This window comes from Chironomus tepperi, unplaced genomic scaffold (assembly GCF_022539635.2).
Source record: "Chironomus tepperi strain 1889 unplaced genomic scaffold, CSIRO-AGI_Ctep_v1 contig_257, whole genome shotgun sequence".
NCBI lineage: Eukaryota > Metazoa > Arthropoda > Insecta > Diptera > Chironomidae > Chironomus > Chironomus tepperi.
Genome location: NW_027226379.1, coordinates 400,299 through 424,047, shown reverse-complemented (window position 1 = coordinate 424,047; position 23,749 = coordinate 400,299). Strand labels below are relative to the sequence as shown.

General features: G+C 31.5%; 2 protein-coding genes across 6 annotated transcripts in view; one reads left to right on the top strand and one right to left on the bottom strand.

Annotated features, from left to right (window-relative positions):
- Window positions 1-23,749, bottom strand: part of LOC139091623 (1-phosphatidylinositol 4,5-bisphosphate phosphodiesterase epsilon-1-like) — an 88,871-nt gene that overhangs the window by 18,332 nt on the left and 46,790 nt on the right. For all 5 annotated transcript variants that reach the window (XM_070641768.1, XM_070641766.1, XM_070641765.1 and 2 more), the window contains exons 2-3: window positions 2,464-2,846; window positions 1,180-1,802 (exon numbers count right to left, since the gene is read on the bottom strand). In XM_070641768.1, the coding sequence (XP_070497869.1) occupies window positions 1,180-1,411 (232 nt within the window). In that variant the 5' untranslated portion in view covers window positions 1,412-1,802; window positions 2,464-2,846. The remainder of the gene's footprint in view (window positions 1-1,179; window positions 1,803-2,463; window positions 2,847-23,749) is intronic.
- Window positions 19,194-22,509, top strand: LOC139091622 (clavesin-1-like). The gene is made up of 4 exons (XM_070641764.1): window positions 19,194-19,451; window positions 21,422-21,635; window positions 21,704-21,951; window positions 22,020-22,509. The coding sequence occupies exons 1-4, from the start codon at window positions 19,227-19,229 to the stop codon at window positions 22,203-22,205; spliced, it is 873 nt and encodes a 290-aa protein (XP_070497865.1). The 5' UTR covers window positions 19,194-19,226; the 3' UTR covers window positions 22,206-22,509.

Below are 23,749 nucleotides of genomic sequence, written 5' to 3'. Positions count from 1 at the left end.
TGTCAATTTAAAAAAAAATATATCTCGAATGTCAGATGTAAGAAAAATGTTTGAATAAAATAACGCACGAGTAATGCTTCTAAATTTATCATTTTTCTGAGAATAATTTTCCATCTCATAAATCGTTAAGTTGGTACTCAAATTTGAATCAGTCAGAAGATTAAGCTACCAATTTAGCAAATCAAGTAATGAATGTAAAAATAAACATTATTTAATTTAGATTGCATGAAAAAAAAACGATGTCAAGTTGGGAATAGAATCAACAATTTCTACCCCAAGATGACAACTTTTGAATGTTAAATTACGACAAAAAATCAATATTTGAGATGAATGATACTTAGATTTCATAAAAAAAAATGTTGAATTTGTTGCTGAATTTGAAAAGTTTGTATCAATTGTCATGAAAAGATTCATAGCTGACATAGACTGACATTAACATTCACTGCTTAGCTTGATGGAAAACTTTAATGAACTATAAATCAAGGGTAAGGTTGATTGATGTAGTAGTGACGGAGTGTGGTGTCTGAGCTGGGTGGAATTTGGGGTATCGAGTGATATGTAGGTGAATTTGCCTTTGCGCGCAGTGAGAGTATGAAGCATCTGTAGTCGAGTGGTTAGGCAAAAAACTGGAAATCTGAATATGTCTTTTGTGAGTCCGTGGGTTCGATTCTCACCAGAGTCCAATCTCTCAATCATTTTACAGAGTGCTGTCAATATGCAAGGGCTCTCTTCATGCTCACGACATTACAGTACAATATAGTGCTTATGAGGGTATAGAGGGATATAGAATAATGTTCTGGGATACAGAACACCAAAAACCGATATTTCCGGTACATTTAAGTAAAACCCAGTATATAATCACACTATTAGAACAGTATCGAGGTTCACCAACTTCTATTAAGTGGTACACCGCTTCGTGATCCCAGATTCTGTATTATATGACATGGAATTTCCAAAGCAATTCAATAAAGAATGGAAAATCCACTCTTCGACATACCAAAAGGTAATCAAGACATTAAATCCTTACGTTCTGAATGAATAAGACTTTCAAAAGCTAAAAATAACTGCTCCGATTGCAAAATTTATCACATTTCTTCAGCACTTTGTAACACAAACATTTAATGACATTACACGAAATTAAGGCCAAAAATCTACAGTCAATACCAATAAAAACCTTACCTTCATCAGAATCAAAGCATATTTTCTCTGTGTCATGTATGGATACATCTCTGGTAATTTCATTGTTTCGATCAATATTTAAATCTTTTCCTTTAAGACAATTATTGCTAGCGAGTGTTGTTGTTTGGGATGAATGCTGGTTATTGTTATATTCTTTGTGATTATTGTTATTATTTTCAATTCCAGAACTATTATTAGTTATTGGAAGACAAGGAGGGAAGGCTTCACGCATTATTTTTTTGGAACATCATTATCCAGTTATCAGGATCGCTTCTTGTCCAGCTTCCTATCTTGCTTTTTATTTATTTATTCTACTTAATGACGTGAAAATTGAATTAGGAAATTTTTAAAAAAGGAAATTGTTGTTCAGTAGCTCTGATTTTGGACACAAAACAAGCTGTAATTCAATTTCTGCTAGCTTCCTCTTTTATTTCTATTCTATTTTTCAATGGAAAAAAGGATTTTGCTTCCTCGTTAAGTGATTAAATTTTTTTTCCACTGCTTCTTTCTTTTTCACAGATTTAATTTTCTCAACGTCCCTTTTTTTTTCGTTCTTTCTATCACTGTTGATTATTTTTCACGTACTTTTCACTGCGGTAAGCTTTACTTTTTCTATGTTTACGCTGTAATAGAATGAAACAGAATGAAATCTTTAATTATCTTTTTTGCTGTAAATGCAGAGTTGTTGGTGAGTTTTTTGTGGGTTTTGAGCGGATTTTCGCTGTTTTTGTTGCTTATTACTGAAATAAAGGTAATTTTGTTTTCTAAAACGCATAAATAGCATACAGTTATGCTATAGAATCATATTTTTCAGTGAAAAAAGCTTAAAAATTGAAAATTCTTTGTTTACATCTTCACTTCAGGACTTTGTCATTGAAATTTGAGTAAATTTAATATACTCTATCATATTTAACTATTTTATACTATAAAACAAATGTGAGCAAAGCTTTTATCATCAAATTGATCTAACAAATCAATCTGAATCATTAGAAATCTTCAATTATATTTTTGTAAACAAATCTGAGAAAATACGCGGGAAAATTTTACAAATTTTTTAAAATTTGTTGTCGTTAATTAATTTTTCACTTTAAATGGCTAATTTTAAACGAGGTAAGCTCCAATTTAAGATGAATTCTAAGAAAATTAAAATAAAACTTTTAAAACAACAATTTTCCTTCCAATTCCCTTCTTGGAATCTCCGTTAATTGCTTAAGGCAACTAATACATTTTTTAACCCAACAACAACTCTGTAAACAAAGTAAATAAATAAGCGACATGGATTACCCGTAAGATAGAAGTGATGAAAATTTAAACAGAGATTGGATGAAAAATTGCTTGATTATTGTTTTGTTTCTTTTTTATATCTTCTTGTTGTTTGGTCTTCCTTTTTTTGCCACTTCTTCCTTTTATATTTATTCGACGAAATTAATGCTTTTTTTATTTATTCTTAACAGATATGCAGAGAGAAACAGTAAAATGAAAATCTCTTATCAATAAAGATCTTCCGCTTTTCGTTCCTCGATAAAGTAGTAAAGTTCTTCTTGTTTCCTTCAGCTAAAAATCTTTTTTAAATTTCTCTTCTTTTTTTTCGTCTCTTTTGTACTGATAATGTCTATGTAAGAAAAATATTGTGTGTATTGCTGCTGATTCTACTTCTTAAAAAAAGCCTATTATCGATTTCAATTTACATTGAAAATGACAAGAAAAGGAAGAGAATAAGAAAAAGAAAGAAAATTAATATTAGTCCTTGATTGTGAGGATAATTTCATGTTAGTTAGATTCACAAGTTGTTTTGATTGTCTTCAACTTCTCGCTTTTGTGGAATATTACGCTCTTGATTTTTAAACATGGATGCATGTAATTTTTGGTGTTGTTAAGTGATCCATTTTGGGTTTCCGCAGGGTTGTACAACAGTGTTGCTACGACACCACTTGTTGTCAAGTCACGACCAATGTCACATATGACATGTGGTTCATGGCATTTTGGCGACACTCTAGTGTGTCGTATCACACAGTTTGAACACCCCTGAACTACAAAAATAAACCCAGTGGAAAATTTCATGATATGGAAGAGAACAAACTCTCTTCTGCACAACTTGCGCCTTAGGATGAACTTTTAGCCTTGACCGTATAACAAAAAAAAAATCTCGCATTTGTGTATTGAAACGAATTTCGTAGAATTACTTGATGGAGAAATTTGATGAAGATGCTTTCAGATTTCTTCTTTATTCTCGAATAAAATTCAATTGTGCCTTAGAGGCAAATAAAGGTTTTGATTGAATTCTTAAAAATAACTTCAGTTTAATTGATTTTAAGTGGTAGTCAAGAGGCTTTCTTGAGTTTGTCTTGGTAATTGTGTCCATTTTGACTTGGACATACCTTTGGGTAACTGAGTGTTTCTTTAAATGACTTTTTAAGAGTTTCAACAGAAATTAGATTATAAACTGCAAATATTGTTTACTTAGGTATTATGAACCAAAAATTTCACCATTCATAAAGTGCGCAAGCATAAATCCTCGATGATTTGAACAACCAAAGCTTTTGACATCATAAACCAACAGTCATTCAACAAACAAAAATATATATTTTTTCAGACTATAAATTTCAATACAATCCAAACATAAACGTAGCTTGGCATAATTTGGGGCAACAGAAAAAAAAGCCTCATTGCAAAAATTACAGTGAAAAATCACAACCGAGATGAAAAGCTCATATTTTACTGAATGATAAATTCCACACAAAAAATATAAAATACTACAATGTATATACACTAATGCCGTGTGTACAGTATGTGTCAAATATTTTGAACAATATGTCGTTTATGTACTGTGCTGTATCTACAATCGATTTCGAAATTAAATTCACCAGAACGTTCTAAATTTTAACATAAGACCCCAAGTAAAATTTGCTTTTTTTTTTTCCTTTTATTTATTGTAATGTCGTATTTGATATTTGGTCTATTGGATCTCCCTGCCTTATCATCCAGGACGTATAACAATATCTTTCCTTACGGTACATTTTAACACAGAAAAAAAAGAAAGTAAAAGCAAACAGATTTCATTCAATATAAGAATTTCTTCTTTTCATCCAAATTCCATACAATAGATGTAGATGGTTAGTCTCAAAATGCTTGTTGTGTATCGTAAAAAACACACGCACGTATAGACGAATTTTTTTTCTAGGAATAAAAACATTTTTTGTTGCTTCTATGTCGCTAAAACGTTTTTCCTTCAATTGAATTTTATTTGAGATTACTTCAGCATTTTCTTACGCATTTGAATCTTCATTATATTCGCACTGAATTGTTTGGAATTGAGTTTTTCTGAGATTGTCTGATGGATTCTGTAGATTTGATGGAATTTTTCTTCTTTGTTGAGGATTTTAGAGTTGAATTTTAATATTTTTGATGATTTATTGAGTAATTTGATGATTTGAATGTGTATTTGATGATTTTAGTTCCTTGATGCTTTTCAGAACTGTTTATTGAGTCCAGAAGTGTTTAATAAGGCCTAATACTGAGTTAAAAGATTTAATTCACAAAATTTCCACGTTTTTAAGCAAAGGGTACTAAACTATGAAATTGTAAAACAAGGGCAAGAAACTACGAATTCGCCGTAATTTGAATTCAAATCTAAAAAATCGTTAAAAAGCCGTTAAAAGTCTTTTCATCTCCAATAATCTCCTAACAAGCAATTCAAGTGCTTTTCCACAATTCCAAGCCCAAATCATGTACCAAAAATAATTTTCCACATAAAAATTTTCAATTTAATCCTAATCAAAATAAATGACACTCATAAAGTCAGCCACACTTGAAGAAAAAACTTCCTACAAATCTCAAAGTACAATTTTTAAACCATGAGTGTGAATAAATCTGTCATATCATCTTATGTATTCTTCAATGAAGCTGTTGATATACACAAAAAAAAATCTTCTTCATACGCCCCACACTAAGCACTCATGAAATAAGAAGAGAAATATAAATCCATATAATTCCCTCAAGTATTCCCCATACATCCATTCAATCAAAGTCGCTTTTTTTTTTGAAATTGATGTAGAATTTTATTTACGCACGAATTTAGATGTTTGCAATTTCTATTACATTCGTTTCATTGTGATTTCATCAGACGATAAATTTCGATGAATGGTGAAATGAGAAAAAAAAAAATTATTATTTGCGATAAATGAAATTTTCATAATATTTTCGCAAATCCTTTAGACATGTTTCAATATAAGATATGAGATATGATCGAATGGCTTCCGTTGTGATATTATTTTTAGCGCATTTTTGAAATTTTTTTCAAGGCTTTCTAGGGATAGAGGAGGAATCGATTTTCTCTTTATAATATGATACTTGCGTGTGGCCTTGATTACAATAATAATTTTTTCATCAACACATTTATTATATATTGTTGGTTCCTTCCTTCTTTTGGGTATATTAGGAATTTTTGTTGCCCGAGTAACTACAATGCCGTTATGAGGTTTGAATTATAAAAATCCGTTAAATAATGAAGCTGTTAAATTTCTAGTATGGTGACTTGGAACTTACTGGATCTTGTTTTTTAGGTCTTGAAGTGACCTGGATCTTACTGGATCTTGGTTTTATAGGTCTGGAAGTGACCTGGATCTTACTGGATCTAATTTTTTTGGGTCCGGAAGTGACTTTTTAATCAATTACTGATCGCTGGGATAAAAATGCGCTTAAGTCCCTCGATAAATAACACGAGGACTTTTGTAATTTTTTTTTTCAAGGCTTTCTAGGGATAGAGGAGGAATCGATTTTCTCTTTATAATATGATACGGCGTTCAATGATTCACCAAATAATTCATTATTGACAACAATTAATTATATAGTTGGTTCTTGTAACAATTATTGTTGCCCGAATGGTACAGAGAATGGTTCTGGACTTTTGTTATTAATACACTATAAGGCTAATGTGTTACTCAAATACGACTTGAATTTTGTATGAAAAAGTCGACTTTTCACGGTTAGGACTCTATGGACTAATGTCATAGCAACAAGGACGACTAATGACATTCAGATGCTGTTAGGCCAATAAGTCGAATTTTCATAACTAGACATTAACGAGAGCTCGAAGTATGACTTTTATACAAAATCCGAGTCTAGTTACAAGAGCTTTTAATCAGGTTTCGAATGTCATTAGTCGTCCTTGTTACTAGGCATTAACCAGAGCTCAAATTAGAATTCTTTATCCAAAATATGGATTTATATGGATTGAAATATGGTATTAGTTACACAAATCAGCTAATCATCCATTCGACCAACCTTCTTCTCAACGCATCAATATACCCATACATGACAACTGCATGTGTGTATCATAATTATTGTTGTGAGCACAAGCATCATACTTGCAATATTGAATATTAGAACAGGCTTAGATATTAGAACAAAATTAATGTACCATCCCAAGTCACGATTAAATACATAAGTCCTTAAAGAAATCAACGATGTCCAAATAAATGGATGTTACATGAATCCAATAATGCAGCCATCCACGAGACAGTCATTACCTTTTTTGTGCCTCTTGGGCTCATATGACATTTGAAAAATAAAGTTTATTTCTATATGAATTGTTAGGAATAAAAATGAATAATTCATCGCACGAATATGAAGTAGATTTCGCTAGTCATCATGATAAATATTCTTGACTAGGTACCGAATCTATAATAATATCCTTGGTGAATAGAAAATATTCAGCGCTACTCAATGTTTATTTTCACAAACAAACAGAAACCTTCAATTTTGAAGGTTGCTTATGACTAAATTGGATTTACATCGTGAGAAATTTTGACAAATTTTCTGGGAAGGAATCAAAAGATTTTACAAACTGCTGGTCGTCCAACGAATCAAGAAAGTCGCGTTAAACCAATCATAATATTTAATATCCACAGCGACAATGTTTATGTGATGAATATTATTACGTTCTCATCATCGCCATCCTCATTTAAATGCAATAACAGAAAGCACCCCAATATTTTTTTGTAGCAGAACTTTTTTTTGGTGATAAAAAGAATGATCAACTTGGATTAATATTGTCTTGAGAAGTAATTTTTGAATGTTTGGGCAGTTTTTAACGGTTTTAAAAAATTTTAATTTTTAACAGGATGAGAAGTTTGAATTTTTAAAGGTTTTGAAAATTTTAAATTTTGAAAAATTTAAATTTTTTTCAAATATTTTCTTAGTTTTTTTATACATTGGTTTTGAATTTTTTGTCAATGTCTTAACTAATAAAGAAGTTTATTTTGTTTGTAACGGTTTTTAAAAAAATTTTAAAAGTTTAACTTCAAATGAATTTTTAACGGATTTGAAAAATTTTAATTTATAACGGTTTTTAGGATTTGAAGAGTGATTGAACAAAACTATAACAAAACCAATTTGATAGCTAATATAAAGAATTTGTTTTAGTGGTATTTTAACATTTTGTTGCAAAAGTGATTTTTAAAATTAGAATTTTTAATGGCTAAGTTTAGAAAAAAAAGCTTTAAATATATTTAAGAAGCTGTGAAGTGCTCAGTTTTTGAGTTATAGCTTGCAATGTGACCGTGTAAAAAAATATGTTTTTCATGTTTCTATGATTTTTTGAGCATTTACATTATATTTTACTAATTCTAAACGACAAATAGTTAATATTTAAGATCTCCATTAGTCATTTTCTACAAAGGAATGAATTAAATATTTCAATTGAAATTTTCAAAGGGGAAAAAAAAATTGTTTGTAAAATACTAGCGTAACATATATGTTACGCATAATTTTTGTTAATTATACTAAAACTAAGCGATATTTCGAGCTGATCTCTTCGTGAAACCTATTTTTATATTGTATTTAATGAAATAAAAGTACTCTGATGTCCTAAAAAAACTCCGTAATTAACGGGTTAACAATTTTTGAAAAATTTGAATTTATTAAATTTTTTTGTTTTAAAACTTTGTTTTGCTTTTAAAGGAATTATTAGGTTCATAACGACCTTTTGTTTAACATTTTGAATTTTAACGACCTTTTCAAAATTTGACTTTTATTTTTTTAAAATTTAAATTTAAATTTGAAATTTTGAATTTTTAAAATTAATCAAGATTTTTCAAATTTTTAACAATTATTTTGACTTTCTACATTCTATTTCCCATCTCACGCAGTCATACCACTTGTGAAATTATTTATGGAATTAAGCTTTTTGTACAAATTTCTAAATCTCAACAAAATCAATACAGAAATAATAAAAGAAATTGAAATTTTGCCTCCTTAACATCCTCAAGCTTCTTAATACTCTATTTTTGGAATACAAAATTAAATTTCTTGTTCAATAAGTTTAACAAAAAAAGGAAAAAAAAACTTATTTTCCCCCAAAGCTACGGGAAATAGAAGAAGGTGACAATATGTAAATAATTTAAGGAACTAATACGGCACGAAAAGTTGTTTTCGAATTTTCAGTACCATTAAAGTTAAAACTTTGTTGATTCCGTAAATAGAAGTAAAAAAATTTGATTCCAATGACGTAAATGCAGACAATAATAACAACACATTTAAATATTTATTTAACACAAGATTTCGGACAATTTTAGATGGCATGTGGGTATCGTTGGAAAAAATCAATAACAAATATGCATTTCATTTCCGTACACAACGATATACTAAATAATTCCGTGCATCTATTTATAAAGCAATTTGAATTTAATGACCTAGAAATTCAAAACTTCAATCATCTTTTAACCGAATTTATAGTTGCGAAAATATTATTATTCAACATATGCGGGCGTAACATTGATAGAAAAAGTGGTATTGAATTGGATTTTGAAGGTTTGTTTGAGGTTGAATTAGGCGCATTTATTTATATGATATTGAAATTTGGATTAAAATAGAATTTTTGAAGGTTAGATTTTAAAATATTTCGAAAATTTGAATTTTAACGGATTTTTTAAATTTAAAATTTAACGGTTTTCAAAATTTGAATTTTAACGGTTTATTTTTAATTTTAAATTTAACGGCTTTCAAAAATTTGAATTTTATTGAATTCATCGAAATTGAATAGTTTTGAACAGTTGAAAATTTAACGGTTTTCAAAAATTCAAAAATCTCAAATTTATTTTGAACTTTTCGAAAATTCGAAATTGAACATTTTGAAAATTTGAAATTTTAACGGTTTCTAAAAGTTTGAATTTCATAATTTTTGTATAATCAGACAAAGAAGAAACCTCCGAAGAATCAGCACCATTAGCACCAAACTGAAGCACTTTTCCCCTTCACATCAGGAAACAGATCTAGAAATTTCAGTTCCCGTAGAAATTCTCCACTTCCATCATCAATAAATATGTCATTCATATGCGCATTTTAAATTTCTCTTCCTCAACTTCTGTCAAGCTCCTCTCATGAATATGATGAATGATTTCATTAGAAGTTGATTGTACGAAATGAAAATTGTGTAATGAAAATGCGACACAAAATGAAAATAAAGAAAAAAAAATTTTTTCTCTCTCTCCAGCATGACAAATTAACGTTTATGTACTTTACTTAATGGTTCGGAACTGGAAGAAAAAAAAATTTATTTTCCTAGCAACAAACTTGAAATCTATCAAGAAAAATGTAAAACAATGAAGACAAGTTCAGAGCAGAGTTGCAAAACAGGCACCAAGTGACAGACAAAAACCGTACAAATTCTTGAAAATTTGTATAGTTTTCTATCAAAACAATACAAATTATCAAGAATTTGTACGGTTTTTACCTGTCACAAAACAATACAAATTATCAAGAATTTGTAAGGTTTTTGCCTGTCACAAAACAATACAAATTATCAAGAATTTGTACGGTTTTTGCCTGTTTTACAACTCTGGTTCACAGTTCTGACAGTTGTGTTATCTTTAAACCAACCTCAAACTTTTCAACTCGACTGAGTTATTGCTTTTCATGATTAAACTTGATATACGGATCATATAATTAAAGTATAACACACAGTCAGTCACTAAATGATTAATTAAGTAACAAAATGTTTGTTTTTTAGAAATAAAATAAACAAATGCATGTCGAGCCTCGTTAAGCCTTTCTCTTTTAGTATCATGTAATTATATTTTGCGTGAAACAGGAGCTTTATCGTGATCGCAATTTAATTTTTTATGATATATTAAGAATACAACACGTATTTTTAATATTCCTGAGAATGGTCTCGAGACAATCGCATGTTAAGCTGTGAGACTAGCGAAATAGAGGCATGAAATGTCTCGTAGCAAATTATCGCTTTTTATCACTTGATGGGTCAAATATTTAAGACTAGGATTAGGCGTTTTTTGATTTGATAACGAGGCTTTTTTAGCTGTTTGGATACTTATTTGTTTTTTTTGGTGTACGTGTTTTGTTTACTGAAATGTAATTTTGAACGTTTTCTGTGTATAACACAATTATTACATCTAGTCAAGGTTGTTAAGTGATTTTTGAGGACGACTTGAAGCATATTTTAGAGGTAGTTTGAGTTTTGTTTAGTGAATCAGAGTGGCTCGGTGGCGGAATGGTTTATCACTTTGGTACTTAATTATTGTGACACCGACCCTGCAATCATGGGTTCGAGACCCGACAGGAGCAATTTTTCATTTGCCCTTTTTCGATTCATATGTTGAGAAAAAGTAGCTGACAGTCTTCTTTTGAAGCAGAGCTTGAAATCGACTCGGATATCGTATGAAAAAATCGGGTCAAGTTGACTATTTCGATTTCAGTTTTGGAAATAACAGGCAGTAATGTCAGCAATGAATAAAATGGTTTACTGAGTTCAAAGGTCTGGCGATCCAGACATGCATCGCCCTATCACAGCTCTGCCAGTTAGATAGTAAGGTCTTTTTGATCGAGTGGTTAAGCAACAGTCCAAGATGTATCACTCTTGGATTTGACTCTCATCAATAACTCAATCACTTTATAGATTAGTGTTGAGAAACCTATTATTTTCCGCGTCAGATCTTGGTAGGACGCCTCGACTGAAACCGCCCACGATATATGTATTGTTCATGACACTTCCGCGGCACGCGAGTTACCCATCTCTACTAAAGAGTTTTGTCACTATGACAAGTATTCGTACAACACTCACGACATTATAGCTTGTATTAAGGCTAAATTACTATTTTTCCACCAAATTAATTTCCATTCCTTCCGAAAATTAAACTAAACTTTCCTAACCCAAACAAACCAGCATTTGATTCACATCCAAACTCCATCCACAATGAAGTTTAAATTTCTAATTTTAAATTCAAGATCAATTCACAAATTTACAATCAAATCATTTGTTGCATCTCGTATGACTGTGAATGAATGAGATTCACAGACGTATCGCATTTCCATTGAGAATTATAAAATTTTTCTTTTGATGATTGTTTAACCAGTTTTTATAATCATTCATTTCCGCATTTTTATATGCGATTTTTTTATATATTTCAAGAATCACTGCTTTCCTTTATATTTTTTCATTGCTTCTTGTTCCTACATAATTCATGATGTGAGAAATTCAGTTGAAGATATAAAAAAATATAAAAGAATGTAAACATTAGGTGTGTATACAATTACTGGATGTGTGCTCTGAAACAGGTCGGCAAGTCATCGGAATTCCAAAGCAGATGATCGCATTTTTATAAAACATACAAAAAAAAAAGACGTGAATGAAAATCCGCACGAAAAGAAAAAATTATTTTTTTGGAGTGTGCTAAAATTTACTAAATTACTGCCGAACAAATGAGACAGCTAAAAAAATCATAAAATTGTATGAAATAGATGAGTGTGAATGATAGGAGAAATTGCTTAATAAACACTGAAACTTGATAAAATATTTATGGATACGCTGTTCATTAAGGAATGGAATTGATGACCCAATACACGCGAAATTTAATAATTTCTATATTTAAACAGTTTCGAGGGGTTTGTTTGTTGGTTTTGACGATTTGAAGGATAATTATTATGTACTTAAGGAGGAACGATGCTTGGCAAGGGTTTTTGGGATCAAAATATTGCCTTGTCACTGAAAAAAAATTTAAAGTTCAGACCCCTTTACACCTGGAAGTCCAATTTTTTTTATAGTATTTAGAAGCAAATCAATGTCTGACTTTTGAAAAATTCTAGAAGGTTTAGACATTTTGCCACCTGGAAGACCAAATCATTGCCTGGATTATCAAAAATTCCTCAAGGTTAAGACCCGTTTACACCAGGAAGTCCAATTTTCTGAGATTTTAGTACCAAAATGTTGGGAAATTCCAGAAAGTTCATACCCCTTTACACCTGGAAATACTTTTTCTAAAGATTAAGACCCCTTTACACCTGGAAGTTCATTTTTTTCCAATTTCCCTAACTTTAGACATCACAATCCAACAATCCCCAAAAATATTCAATGAATATGTTTATTTAAAATACCAAAGAGATTAACGCTGCTCTTATTATCAGATAAAAATAGTCTGATTATGCTTAAAGTTTATAAATTTCTTAATTATAGCACATTTATAGCACATTACATAATTACGTGAATACTTTCATCTCAACAAGATTCAATTGTTATTGTAATGAATGTAATGAAAATTAGAAAAAAAAAGAAATTAAAAAACTTCCTGTTCGTAATTCACGATTTGTAGTCAAAATAAACAAATCGCACGTATGCTGATGAGTGTTGCGAATGAATTCTTACAAGTGTCTTGAAACAATGCTTTGTAAACGCTTTTATGTGTTTAATCTGAATTTAAGTGGCATTGAAAGCTGTGAACTTGATTTGTTGGGTGTGGATTGATGTGAAGGGTTTTTACAGTGAAATTTTAAGCTTTATATACAATAAATGGTATGGAAAATGAACCTTTAGATACTTAGATTGTTGAGATTTTGATTCGCCTGAAAATGACTCGATTCCAACGCCGAGCGACACAAATGAAGAAGGTACGGCGATACGGATCGGGCACATGAACACGTAGAACTACGTAGCGGACACATGAGCACGTGGAGCTACGTAGCGGACACATGAGCACGTAGAGCTACGTAGCAGACACATGATCACGTAGAGCTATGTAGCGGACACATGAGCTCAAAGAGTTACGGAGATCCGCTTCTCTCTCCGCTCCGTAGCACTACGCCTTCTTCATTTGTGTCGCTCGATACCTCAGCTTCCAAGCTGCCTCAGACTACACAGTATCTGACTAGATTTCTGTATTTTCATGAATGACTCATGCTACATTAACTATAGTAAACTCCCCTAAAACCACCCACAGTTAACAAATCAAGTCTAGAAGAGTTAAAGCAACAAACAACAATCTTGCCAAAAAAAAACAGCATAAAAAGGTATTCGACCTTTTGGTTTTCCTTAAAACTTGTAAAATTCAAATTCACCATCCAACTGATAATTGTATGCGTACGCATGAATATGCCTCATTTCCATACTTTCTTTTTTTTCATCTTCTTCCCGTTAAGATAAAGGCTGATATGTTTTCATAGCACGTAGTAAAAACAAATGGGAACTAACTTAAATTTGTTTGTAAGAAGCAAATGTAAATGAGCATCTTAAATTTTTTTGCTGCTTTTGTGAACCTTTCTTCCGCGTTAAAAGTGGAAATATATTGGTTATAAAAAATTCAATTTTATCGTTTTTCATGTCGAATTCCTTTTTGCTTCCTTTATATTATCTTTTAGGAGTATTTATAGGAAGAATGGAATTGTGTTGATGGTTTATTGTGGTGCCTAATGGATGAACCTGAGCTGAAGGACTACTCGAAGTAATCTTTAGTTCGGGAATGAAACCCAAGAGCTCGGAGACGTCTCCGAGTTGATTTAGTGCTCTTTGCTGAGCAAATAGTCAGAATGAACTAAAGGTTTCATGCCCGAGTGACACAAATGAAGAAGGCAACGCTCTAGAGCTTTTAAGGCTCCACCAAACCTCTTTTACTATCACCAAATGAAAGCTACCTCCATCTGACGTCCATATGACTCCTTGGCAGACCCTTCCCCATTTGTGTCGCTCGGAATCCCATCGATACACTTGTGCTGTCACTAAAAATATGTCAACTATTATTTTTCTTGCTTATTAATTTTGTCTACCTTCTTTTGGTTAATTATGGATATCACAGACATGGGTAGACTATTAATGAAATTATTATTTGCACGCAATCATCCTACTTGCCATCCCACTTAGCACATGACAGACATTTTTTTTGAACATCCTTCAAGTCTTCAAAGAAAGTGTGTATGTCTACCTTTTGCATATATTACATGATTTTTTATGCTTTTTTCGTCCCAACCAAGTTTTTTTTTATTGTTATGTTTTCTTTTTGGATACATGAATACGTTTGGTAATGTGTCACATCTGTCACAAGTTTGTATGCATTTTTTATAATATTTCGTGACGGATGTTTATTTGTATGGATTTAACTTTTGACCATTTCATTCGAGTATTTTTCATATAAATGAGAAATCATTTATCTTAAGTATCAGATGATAAAACAGATGAGGAAGTTTGGATGACATTTGGTGTGGAATGGAGCGCATGAAGTGTTGAGTTTGACATGAAATCAGTAACGATTTAACACGAATAGTGTCACAGACACAGAGTTGATGATTTAGCAAGGAAGAGCAGGCAATGGTGTTGGATTTTGGGATTTGGTCCATTACAACTATAAGAGCTGAACAATGAGCGTTGTAAGATAAATAAGGTTTAAGTGAGCATTTTACCACACTCTCTAACAATCCCCAAAAGCTCAGTAGACAAGGGCCACTTGACGCGTGTTTAACAAGGCGTTGGTTCGATTCCTACTCGGGCTATATTGTAGGAAAGCGTAATTTGTCTCTAGAATCTCAGTTGAAATTAAGGTTCCGAACAAATAGAGCCTACTTGGAGTCATAGTGTGGAGGCAATGGATCAAAATTAAGAGTTATAACCATAAGGTAGAAATCGCTGTATCATCCCAAGTAGAGTTGCAAATCAGGATTTTGTCACAAGAAAAACAGTCCCGATATTTTGCGAAAATCAAGCCATCCTAGTTATTTCCAGAAGATGAGATCACTTTGATCCCAAGAAGACAATCACTAGAACAATCAAAAGAAGACATACATAGAATTGGAACAAAGTAGCTCAACCAAAAGCCCCAAATTCTTGAAATTCCAACAAAATCTTAACAATATTGATAAAGCAAACCCTAAAAAAAAGGAAGAATGATATAATAAAATAAAATATGAGAGGACTTCCTTTAAGTTTATCTGAATTGTATGGGTATCGTTCCGCTTTCTTAAGCGTATATTTATAAAAAAAAAAAAACTCACTCTATTTTCATATTATTATTTTTCACTCTATCTTACGACAAATAATAAAAGTTGTCAAAGAGGTCTGGCACGAGAAAAAAAGGAAAAAAAGGAATGACATTTTTTTTGTTCCTTATAAAATATTCATTTGGAGTGTCGGAAAATAATTTTTTTTTCTCTCCATGAAGCGTAAAAATTGTACAGCAACAATGGATGAAAAAAAAAAGCTGTTCCTTTTTAGACTTGTGCGATATATTTATTTTGGAATTACATTCATTTCGTGTTAACGATCAATTTAATGGCCCCTGGTATGGAATATTTTTCATTTTGCCTATACAATATCACATTATAGAGTAAAGTGAGCACGCAATTGTTGGTATTTCAAACAAAATTTTTTAGGGAGTTGGAGAGAGGGTCTTTAATGATTAATAATCAGTGTTGTTATTACAGGTGTATGAATGGGTCACGAAGAGGAATTTTTGAAGTGTTTTTGCACGCTTTTTTGTGGATTTTTTTGGATGTGATGAGAACAAATGGCATAATTTTGTTGTGATTTGTTATATATTTGTTTACCATGGATCAGGCAATCAGAGTTGCAAAGCAGGTCCCTGTGACAGGCGAAAATCGTACAAATTCTTAACAATTATTAATAATTATCACAGGCACCTATTTTGCAACTCTATAGGCAATGCTCATTATATCGGGTTCAATTCTAGGATTGCAAATAATATTTCGAAATTTCAGTTTTACGGCCGAATATGGAAAGTAATCCGAAGAAGTTACATTTATGCTTTTCGTCAGTTCCAGACAATTTTTGGAATCAGGAATAAAATTGAGCTTGAAGTCGACATTTTCATAGAAAATTAGAGATGACTAAGAACAGAATCTGAGATATTTGGAGATTATCAAGCTACATGCATGTAGAAGAATCTGCCAATGAGAAGCTTATACCATTATGGCCGCGTCGTAGTTCAAGAGTCAGGTAATCTCAAAATCTCTATTTTGTGAGACCTTGAGTTCGATTCCCATCAGAGGTTCAATATCTAAATTACAATATGAAGTATTCTCGACTTGCTAACATTCACACAATTCCTTTTGACATTCAATATCTAACAAATATCCAATAACTTCATCTCAGGACGTAAATAATGACACAAACTAAAGCTTCCTTCAAACTCTAGTAATTTCTTTCTAAATCCATCACACTCTCCCAACTAAAACAGCCACCTACTAAACACTCATCCTATCAACCCTGCCCTTAACAAAGGATGTTTAAATCATCATTAAACACAATCTAGCAGAAAAAGAGCAAAAGATAAAAATTTAATTCACTTCTCAGCGTTTTAATAGCTTCTTTAACAATGAAGAATCGGTGAAAATGTTTACAATAAAACCTCTTAATTTCACTCTTTTTATGTATCTTCGTGAGGAGTTCTTCCTTAATTCATCAAGAAAAAAAATCAAATTTCCGACAATAAAGTCAGATCAAGTTTTATTAAATTTGCTAGCAAAGTCAGGAAGATTAAAAGATATTGTTACTCATATTCAATGGATTGAAGTCGATGCTGCTTTAATGTTCTTATGTTATCTGATAATAACGAACGGAAACTTCTTAATTTGATACTTTTTTACGTAATAATTCATGTTTTTCTGCATTTGAATTTCACATTTAATTTAAGGAAAAAAATAATCAATATTTAAGGATGCCTAAAGCAGATTGTAAGCAGAAAATAATTAGATCTGTATGCCTACATCGTTTTAAGGTCAAGGTCGAAATTATACGAGTAATATTCATTTCTGATGAAGACAGTAAGAGTTTTTAATTCTGTAGCAGTGCCTTTAAGGTAGATTATAAAACATGCCCTTAAAATGTTTTAAAATGAATATTTAAAATTGCGAAAATTTTTATTCTTTTTTGGACAGATCATCAAAAGTTTGTAAAAGTGTGTAGGACGAGCTGCATAACTTTTTTATTGCTTCAAACCACTCGCAGTAGCTCCTATTACATGTGTTTATTTTAAGAACAGCTAATGCCATTCGATATTGTCTAAAATAAAAGCACCAAATTTCAAAAGAATCGATGATCCAAAAATATTGAAGTTCAGATTGAATTTCGAATGAAATCAGAATTACAAATATAATAAGAGCTGAATTTTGAGCACTTGTCAAAAGTTGTTTACCTTTTTTCGTCTGATTTCGGAAGTAGAACATTGAATATTTATGAACCTTATCCATGCGTTCAATACCAAAAAATCAGATTCAATAAAATGTCAAGTTTTCATTTCATTTGGTGCAGGTTTGATGATGATCGTAGTGGCTTGAGGTTATTACATCGTTTTGTGGTACAGTATGAAGCTAGACTGCTTGTTTATCCGAGTGGGCTGCTAGATGTTATGTCCTCTTGAATAGTACAAGTCGACTTATCGATCTAAAATCCGGCTCCAGGCTGACGTGACTCTGGCTTGCTGCCGAAATTGATTTAAATCCGAAGGCAGAGTCACGCCGGCTTAAGACTGGATTTTTGATAGATTAATCGATTTGGGTATGGCAAAGGATAGCAATGGACAATACAGCCTCTTCTATTCGAGATACTACTCCATGGATGAGCATCGGATGCCAAATCCAAGTCAAATCGCCCCTCTAATTCTAGCCATGAGAATCCATCTCTAATTTACATTCCCATCTCCAAGATAATAATCATGAACTTCTAAACTTTACATTAAAATATTTTCGAGAGAAATGCATGAAGCAAGTGAGTAAAGTGCATGTGACTTATCACGACAAAACTCTGAACTGATAAAATTGTCTTTATACTTTTTTCATTTTTCGTTTATCTGTCAACTGCAATGGCAATGACATTGACCTAATGATTGATAATTCGATTGCATGTCGGGGATTGTTTGTGAGCGATGTCTAATAAGATGTATGTAAAGAAGTTGGATATGAAGTTTTAGTGTTTATTTCTGAATATGATTCAGACCAGAACTGCTCAGCATATTGGATAGAGCATCGCTACAGTCGTATAATGGGAAGATGCAAAGTTGCACTGACGGCACTGTGATGACTGATTTCGATCCATTTTTACAATGTTGGTCTAGACAACTGGAACTCCGACCGGCACAATGCGACGAATGCATTATTCGCTGTAAGAATCGATCGAAATCAGCTGTCAAAGTACCATGAAGCTCACTTCACGTCTTGACGTTAATAAGTTGACATAGCGGTGCTCTAATGCTCACTTTATCAATTTTGTGCATTGATACAAATGCTGCACATGCCCCCAGACCTCCACCTACTTTGATAAACTATTACTTGAAGCTAGACGTCACATCTGAACAATCCATCAAGTATAAAAATACGATTCATTAAAAAAATTATTATAATTTCTCCCAGACATGTACATCCAATTATATTAAGTCATAGACAATGGAAAAAATCACATTTAATGCACGGTAATAACCTTTGATTTCTTACGACGAGAAATTCGACATTTTCACGTAATATAAACGTACATTTATAAAGAATATTTGTTATCGATAAGTGTTGACTGATGCACTAATGTATGAAATAAAAGAAAATATGTATGTAAGGTCTTCTCTACACTCACGCTGATACAAAATAGAAATCATTATTGGGAGAGAGATAATTTACTATCACACAGTCAATAACGACAGAATATATATATAAAAACAAAAATAAAGTAAATTTTCTTACGATTAGTATAAAATCACTTTTAAGATTGATAAGAATTTTAGTGATCGGCTAGCTATTGATCGGTAAAGTGTGTACAAGTCAAAAAAATGACAACAAATCCATTTTCAATTGATAAAAGTCCAGAAACGCCTGAACTTTTGGCAATTGCTGAGAAAGAATTGCGTGAAACACCGGAAATAAAGGCAAAAGGATTGTCAGAATTGCGCGATTTACTCAAAGCAAATTCCGACTTGTACTTTAGTGATGAAGATGAATTTTTGATAATTATATTGAGGGCATGTCATTGGTATCCCGAAAGTGCAATCAAAATGGTAAACAATATAAGCATTTTTTTCACATCTATTACACCCATGAGTGTCTTTATCAGACCATAAAAAGCAACATATCAGTTAATCACTTAGTCAGCTGGTGGTATTTTATCAAAAATCAATTATTTTACATCACATAAATTATTTATTTGTTACAAAAAAGTATAAAAAAAAATTTTTTGTTATCACTTCCAATCAGGACTGGATTAATAATGTCTTGATTACGTTCCAAAGTTTAAACACAAAATTTTTTTTGTTCATATCGATGCGAATGACTGACGAAATTTCAATTTAATTTATGGTGGCTTATTTATGAAAAAAACGAAGAAGAAAAGAATGTTGATAAAGTTTTTTTTGTGCGTAAGCTTAATGCCATCGGTAGGCTCTTTTTTATGAATGTTATCTGAGAGATTAAGATTACAATTTTTTTTTTTTTTTATGAAATGATGATGGGAATGACCTATGCTCAGTTTTTCATTTTTAAAGAGAATTTAGTCTAGAAAATTTTTTTGCTTGCTTTAATAAAAAATTGATTTTTTGCAAATATTTATGAGAATGAGGTTCTTAACCTCATTTAGTTATGATGTGAGATTAGGAGAAGATTAAGTGTAAGCTATAAAATAAGTAGGAGTTATGATATTGCTAACTAAAGTGCATTGGGAGCATTTTTCAAGTTTATTAGAGAAAAACTACTCTGTGAACATGCACAAGGGTATAATTTGAAGTTATGATGTATATTTCTAACAGATTTTTAAAGATCTTCAGTGCACTTTAGTAGCTGTGGTTGAATTTAAATGTTATTAAGAACTCCAAAAGGATTCAATTATTCACAATAATGTTCATTCTTCGAAGTTCAAAAACAGATTGAACTTTTATATGAAAAAGGGTATTCAACTTTGTACAGTAAATGTTATTCAAATCTTGAATGAGCGTTATAGCAAAATTTACTTACTATTCAGTTTAAATACACTTTAAGTCACATCAACTAAAACCTGGATCTATCAACTAGAATCTGGATCTATCAACTAGAATATCAAAAAGCACATAGATAAAAGCACGCGGTAAATCATGATTTTGGAGTATCAAATTGATAAATATTTTATTTAATAATACAAATTTCAATGTATTAGGTTGCTCAGAAGACTCTAGAGAGTTCAAATTTCGGGAAGGTTTTTGAAAATAAGTAACACATTTGCCATGTTTGCAGGCAAGGATCAAGAAGGTCAATAATCCCTGTGTGGTTTTTGGGTAAATAAGACATACAAATTATCAAAAATGTGTACAGTTTTTGGTTGTCACAGGCACCTGTTTTACAACTCTGGTTCAAATTATGTTAAGTTCAACTAAGGTTTCCGAGATATCGACTCTTGAACACTCTACTGACTTTAGTCACAACCCAGAAATTCATAGTTTAATGAGTTCAACTTATCAAGCCTAGAAGTCACAAGTTTATTCGTAATGAGCTAAATAGGAAATGGAAAGAATCTGGCATCAAGCCATTGCTACCCCAAATTCATCGTCTTTTCTTTATGCATGACAATTTTTGTGTCTCTGATGTATCTGGATACAGAGCAATAATTTGATATATTCATGTTATGTATGCAGAGAGTATCCGAATAGCAAATAGCAGTTAATCGATCAAATTCAGTTCAAATTCGGTACCATCCCAGAATTACGCCAGCTTGGTACCAGATTTCGCATCAATTAACCTACTTGCGCTATTCAGGTTAAATAAAGAAAAGCTTTAAAACCCAAACAAATAAAAAAATCTTTCCATTCACAATCAACAATTGTTCTCATGTTCCTCCTTTTCCTCCAAAGTGCTTTAAAAATGCAATTAAAAGTACAATCTACAATGTAATAAATTTATAGCAACATTATCAGTAATCACATTTTATAAATACACAATATTTTTTTTTGTTTCCAATTCCCAACACATTGTAAATATTTATTTATTTACTTTAAATTTACAGCTCCGACAAATTGCAGAATTCAGAAGAGACAATTGGAAAATATTGAAAGACTTGATGCCCGAACAAGAGAAAATTCCATTCCAAGAAGGCGGTGTTGTGAATGTGCTGACAACAAAGGACCATAAAAACCGACGCATTCTGATTGTTCATAATGGAAAAGACTGGGATCCTGCGGTCTGTTCTGCGGATTCACTTTTTAGAATTTTTTACCTAAGTATGAATGAATCATTGTCCTTTTATTGCATTAAAATTAATATTTCATTAATGAATAATTTTTTACAGTTCACATAATGGCCCAACTCGAAAAGTCAACACAAATCTGCGGTTGTGTTTGCATTTATGACTTTGAAGGTTTAGGAATGAAGCAAATTAAAGCAATGTCACCCGGCAATGTACAACGTTTATTGACATTCATTCAAGTCGCCATGCCTTTAAGAATGAAGGAAATTCATTTTGTTAAGCAACCATTCATCTTCAAACTGGTGTGGAGTCTTATGAAACCCTTCGTTGGAGAGAAATTAAACAAAAGAGTACGTTGATATTTGAGCTACTTAAAAAGACTTGATTGCTATAAAATTTCAATATTTTTTTCTCTTAGATGTTCTTCCATGGTAACAACATGAAGGCACTTCACGAGTTTATTCCGCCAGAAAATTTACCCAAAAATTATGGCGGTACTATGCCCGAGATTAATTACTCAGGAAAGGACTGGTATCCAGTTTGTGAGGACAATCATGACTTCTTTGTTAAATATAATACTTTTGGCTTTAAGGACAAGGAGTAGATAATTAAGTACACAATTTCAACTCATTATCCTTAGAAAAAAATTGGATTTTTTTATGACTTTATTGAACATCAAAAGGGAATTTTCCAGAGAGAGATCATTGACTGTAATCGAAGAATTTTACAAAAAATAATTCATATTTTTTTGGTATTCCTTTACAAAATATGAAGATAATCTTATCAAAGTCAAATTCCTCAAAGTGGTTCTTTTTATCTTTTTTTTTATTCGATATAGACTTTAAGACGTTAAATCGATTATTTGTTGTTGAGTGGAATAAAAGATTATATGATTGTGTTTAAAAAAAGGGGATTTGATTTTTATCTTGTGTATGTCATGTAATTTAATAGAGTTGGGAGATATTCATACATATTTTGTGAGTCGAAGTGGCTTGGTGGCGCAATAGTTTTGTTCTAAGGGACCTAATCATTAAATACCTACCAAGCGATCATGGGTTCGAAACTTAGATGGGGAAAATTTGTGCGATCCTTTTTCGAATCATTTGTACTTTAAACGCGGCTCATAGTCTAATTTTGTAGACTTAAAAGCAATAATGTCATCATAGGAGTGATTTTGATTCCATTAGGAACTGAAATTCTTGACTTTGGTGCGGTGGCTTGACCAACCATCATGTGTTGAACTGTCATTAGTCCTGAGACTTATATACCGCAAAGCTCTTGATTATTATCAACGCCAAAACTCGAATCGACTCGGATTTGTATGGAAAAGTCAACTTAATTTGACTGAACTCAATGTAAAATTCAAGTCGACATCGAGCTCTGCTTGATGCTTTTATGGGATTATTCATGAAAAAGTCAACTAATTTAACTGAACTCAATGTAAAATTCAAGTAGACACCTGCTCGAAGCTTCTAATAAAACCAACAAAAACACTCAAATCTAGCTACTCATATTAAAAACAGTCAATACAACCCCTCACACCTCCTATTAATCCAATACTTTTCTAAGAATATCATTATATCCATATTAAATTTTTTGTTAATTTTCATTCAAAAGACATTAAAATAATTAAAATTACAAATAAATTCTTATTCAATTTTATCTATGTTTTTTAGTCCCAAAGAAGCCCTTAAACAAAAAAAGGGATGTTGTCGCAAACACTTTAAGATTTCGGATAGACATAATCAGAGTTTAAGAGACTTCATGAAAATTACCCGATAATTACATTTCCAATTTACAACAGTAAAAACTTTATACAACTTTTAGTGCCTTTTTTTGCTCTTCATGAGTCTTGAAAAAACACTCAAATTTACGCTTGTTGTTTCGATTGATTTATATACAAATTATAATTACGCAAAAGTAAAGTTTTAATTGGAAAGAAGATTTTTTTCACAGAATATCCTTGATAGTAAAGTTTTTTACTCCCATTCGGTGCTTGCACTACGATAATTAACCTAATTCTATCTATAAACGTCTCTCTTCCTTTTTTTTCATGTTTCTTTATGTTCAATCCGTACGTGATCATTTTAGGATGGAACAGAAGTGAACGAAATATTTTTTTTTTTATGTGTTGCTACTTCATTTTTG